Consider the following 4,853-nt stretch of genomic DNA (forward strand, 5'->3'; position numbering starts at 1 on the left):
CCCATATCCCAAAAAACATGCAGTTAAGTGGCTCCCACAGAACCGACCATTGTGTTTGGGAAAAGCTGTCAGCGAATCATGAATTGCCAGGAGCAACATGGTTACATATTTATGACAAGTAAGGTAAAACATTTTTTCTATGTTAGTGACGGATTTTCAGATAAAATGGGCCCGAATAATTAAAGCACTTCCGGACTGAAGAAGATAGAATATCATGGAAGAACCTGAGTGATCTAGTAAACCAATAATGAATCTGGTCTTGGACTGAAAACCTTTCTTACTAAATAGCAAATGTTTTTTTAAGAAATACATACCAGGTTTGTTGGATTACCCAGGTTCACCCATGATGATCTATCTTCTCCTGGCATGGAGAGCTTTAATAAATCAGACCCAATATGTATATGCTGCCTGTTATATAATTAAGGTTGTACCATATGTTTGCAGTTATGTCTTGCCATAAAAAACCCTTATCTTCTGTATGCCCCAATAGTATTGATTTAGTTTTTCTGTGTACAGTGTCACTTGTACATATGCTAACCTTTTGTAGGCGCTACATTGAATTGTTACACAAGGGGTTAAAAAGTGACAAAAACACTTAACATTAACATTAATAAAAAACAAAAGACAACAAATGTATTTACTAAACATTAGAACTTTATTAAAATCAGCAACAGGACAGAAAAGTCACTTGTGGGGGTTGCATTTTGTCCATTTGTAAAGCATAATATAACCCCACTTTTTATAGCTGAGACATTTGTTTGTGCTAAAAGAACTTGTAACATTTATTGGTATGCACACAAAGAATATGCAGGGTTCTGTGCTAATATAGTATGCTTTTCAAAACTGTATGTAACGCTTCAAGTGATATATTGAAAAGCTAATTTATTATACCTCTAATATATATTTCAAGGTTCTTAAGCTAGGTATGTTACACCAGGGCACTAATATATGATTAGAAAACTAAATGATTCATTTAAAATGCATTAATTCTATACTTATATACAAATATCTCTCCTCACTCTCTAGTATTCCTAATACAAGAGGAACATTCGCTTTGATGAATTAAGTCAGTAGCCATAGCTTAATTCCATTCACAATATCTCAACACTGCAGTCTACAAACCAGTATTAATCACAGGAAGCATCATTGCTAAAAGGTGCTAAAACTTCAAAGTATACATATTTTATAAGTGCAAAAGAATACGAAATTGTTAGTGATCTGGACAATGAATAATAAATTGTAAACACTGGGTTAATAGAGTATTCACATATGTTAGCATACTGGGCCTAAGAATGGGCAACTATTCAACAGAACCTCAATTCCCATCTTTAATAAGCTCAAGACTCGTATATAACTATGAGAAGCTGCAGGCCATATGACACAAAGCATACTTTTATGAAAGAACCAATAATATTATTCCAAAATTTTCAATATACAGAGGTAGTGGTAAAAATGTTTTACACACTGTAGGCTATATTGAATTTAGATTACTTAAGCATTAGTTTTATTCAACTACTTGTAGATGGAAGCAGTAGTAAAAAATACATAAGTAAAGAAAGCAAAGGCTTCTAATGCTTCTAAAAATACATGTGATGACATTTATGTTAAAAATATTCCTAAAAATAATAATATATTATTATTTTTGTTTTTATTGCTAGTCTGAAAGTGACGTTTTGTACTATCATAAAAAAAAATGTGTTACATATACAAATGTCATCATTGAGATCATGTGACTGGTCTAACCATAGATAGTATGCATGAAAAAAAATGACAAATGTCTACTGCTCAGCAGTTCTTTCCATAAATAAAGGGATAAGCTTTGAATTGTTTACATCATGAATTTTATCTTATTGCAAGAAAGAAAAAAACACATAAATTATTCAATCAATGCAATGGCAATCTTTGGTAAAGCCATGGTTGTCTGATCTGATTAGGTGAGAAATGATATTTCATAGATTCATACTTGTCTGTGTGCTGTAGAATATTAATGACTGATTAGTGTATTATGTGCTTCTGCAGACACAGGAGAGCCTATCAAGGCAAGTTCAATGCATATCAAAAGCTGCTGCAGTAATAGAATTATAAATCATTTTTACTCCACTGGCTTTGTGTGTAGAGTACATGTGTGCATGTGTCCTGTGACACTAAGCAGTGTTTTCACCTAGATGCACCTGAATGCACAAACATTGATTAGGCTTGTGCATGTGCCTATTGACACTTTTGCCCCCTATGAAAAATTAATCTTATAATCCATTCAAAGAGAAATGCAGGTCACAGATGTTAACTGTAGATTACAACTCACTAAATAAAAGAGACGTAGCAGAAGTGCATACCCTCCCTTCTGTATAGTGGGAATGTATTTTACATAATTGTTTTTTATACCATATACTGCTGTCTATAATAACATTTAGATCTCATATACACAGAATGAACAAAAGCATTCCCAATGAATTGAAATGATAAATATGGCACACATTTCAAAAGGCAACTAACATATTGTATGCACATGTACATTGTTTACTTACAGAGGCCAAAAACTACTCTGTAAATAAGTCCTTTCATTTTTTTTTAATTAACTTCTGAAATTGATTAATTACAGAGCTTGTGTGTTGTTAAAATCTTTTCAGAATATTTCAAAACCATTGCCAGAAAATGTACACAGAAATAGAAACAGAAGCATTAAAACTCTATACCCTTTAAATATACAATTGCTAGCAAAGAAAGTTTCAGGAGATACTGGTATCCAGTATCTCCCAAAAAAATTAGTATAAATGATAATCATTGTGCACAGGGCAATATCTTGCAATTACTGATTTATTGATTTATTTATCGGTAGGTTATACTGCTATTGCTCATTGTTTTAGCCTAATAAATAAGCCTTAAGATGTTAGATTTAACAATTATGTCAAATCATTTCATACCATGTAGCACATTTTCAGTGTTTTCATATAACTGAAAACAATTAAAAAAATTCTATTGGTGTGTTAATTTCCATTCATTTTAATGGCAGTGATTTTATGCGTAAAAAGAAAACAAATAATGCTAGAGATCACAGAATGGCCACAAACAAGTCTAGGAGTTTTCAGCATGAAGAAGAAATTACACAGTAGATTGGATATCATTAACATTCTATGGGTCAAATGTTTTACTTACACTATTTGCTATGGAGTAAAGCCAATTTAAAAGGAGAAGGCCTTCAAACAAGCTTGTTCTTCCCAGCCTGCTGCTAAAAACTAGGAAGCAACTGTTAGACATTTTATCCTTCCTCGCATTGCTAAAACTGGGAGATCTTACATTGTCTTGATAGATTTTATAAGAAGAAGGAAAACATCCAAATCAAAAGGAAAAATAAAACCAAAAATGTTAAGTGTGTGTGTATGTGCATCTGCACCCCTTTCTGGTTTAAGATCACTGGTGCTGTATAACATTACAAAGCAATTTAATTGCTCCATAATATTTTGTAACACATAAGGGAGATCATACAGAATATTACCACTTTGTTGTTTATAAATACTCTGCTGTCCAGGAAATGAATTCTTTTTGACTTACAAAGAAAAAGTATGAATATGGTTATACCAATCTCACATGCATGTGTGCTTGAAAACAGCATGATGTTTTATAGAATACAGATCAGGAGGAATACTTTCTATGGCAGCTTGTGTTTCCTGTGCATCTCATACTGCTTAGAAGGTTCAGTCTCTGCAGAAGACATATTCGGTGTAGCTGGTCCACACTTTGTCCTCACTCTGATCATTGCTGGCAAAAGCACATGTCCCTGTGGAACTGCATGCCACCATATGGAACCCAGCTTCAGATAACTTATCAAAAGCCTGCTCCAGAAAGTTAAATTTAAGGTAGTACCTGGATGTGTACCTCTCAGGGGGTCTATCAGGATCCCGGCTTTCATTTAGGGTTTCCCCAAACACTTCTTTAGCCAGAGAGGTTTTGCCACAGACAGTGATACGTGCAACTCTTCTGAACTTGGCATCAGCCTGAGCCTCCCTTCCTATAGTGTAAGAACCTCTATAGCCAACTGTGATATATCCAGATCTTCTGCCTTCAAGTGACTGGGAAGGAGTGAGGCGAGGGACTGAGGCAGGGCTGCAGGAGGACGATGCATTGAAGCGATATGGATCTAATGTAGGTGAGGGTACCCCAGGTGCAGGAGAGGATGAAATTGGGATGTCCAAGTCAGCATCTTGACCTGCTGCTGGTGTAAGAAGCAAAGGTGGCTCCTCACCTCCTATGGAACTGTCCTTACTGATTCGCAGAGGGTTCAAGCGCTTCACTAATTCAGGCAACTGGAAGTGCTCAGCTTCTCTTTGTAGCCGACTTCTTTCTGGAAAGTAATCTGGCAGAACAAGCTGCAGGTCTCTCAGGTAATCCAAGACATAACGGAACAAGAAGCCATCGCGGTCAAGGAAGAAGCGACCTTTGCTGTCCCTAGCCAGCTCTCCTGGTTTTTGTTGGGAGAACATACGCCAGAGAACGGATTCGGGCACTGCCACCAGAGTTGTGTGCCGGGTCACGTAAACTTGTCCACCGACATTGAGTTCTATTATTTCGGGGAACAAAGCATCGGTGGGCAATGACACTGTACAGCTGCCTCCACCTCCATTGGGTAATCCACGTGCAGTATCTGGCAATGCCATGGCAGCTGATAAGCCTGTTATCTCACTCCTGTCCAAAATGGTCTCAATAGGCGATGAAATGCCAAGCAGAAGTCTACCAACTTGTGTACATCAGCTCTTCATTCGTTTGAGAGAAGTGTCTCTGCAGGTTTTTGCAGCAAAGAGCAGACTGGCTTGTTTTCTTGCTCTTCTTTCCCTGTGTCTGATTGAGGGAGCTGGCAG

At 36.4% G+C, this 4,853-nt stretch overlaps 1 protein-coding gene across 1 annotated transcript; it reads right to left on the reverse strand.

Moving 5' to 3' along the window:
- Positions 1-634: 634 nt before the first annotated feature.
- On the reverse strand, positions 635-4,853 carry KCTD12 (potassium channel tetramerization domain containing 12). The gene has a single exon (XM_072410765.1). The coding sequence runs from the start codon at positions 4,650-4,652 to the stop codon at positions 3,693-3,695; it is 960 nt and encodes a 319-aa protein (XP_072266866.1). The 5' UTR covers positions 4,653-4,853; the 3' UTR covers positions 635-3,692.

This window comes from Pyxicephalus adspersus, chromosome 1 (assembly GCF_032062135.1).
Source record: "Pyxicephalus adspersus chromosome 1, UCB_Pads_2.0, whole genome shotgun sequence".
Lineage (NCBI taxonomy): Eukaryota > Metazoa > Chordata > Amphibia > Anura > Pyxicephalidae > Pyxicephalus > Pyxicephalus adspersus.

Coding starts and splice junctions, on each gene's coding strand:
- KCTD12 (XM_072410765.1), bottom strand. CDS start 4,652: ATGGCATTGCCAGATACTGCACGTGGATTACCCAATGGAGGTGGAGGC.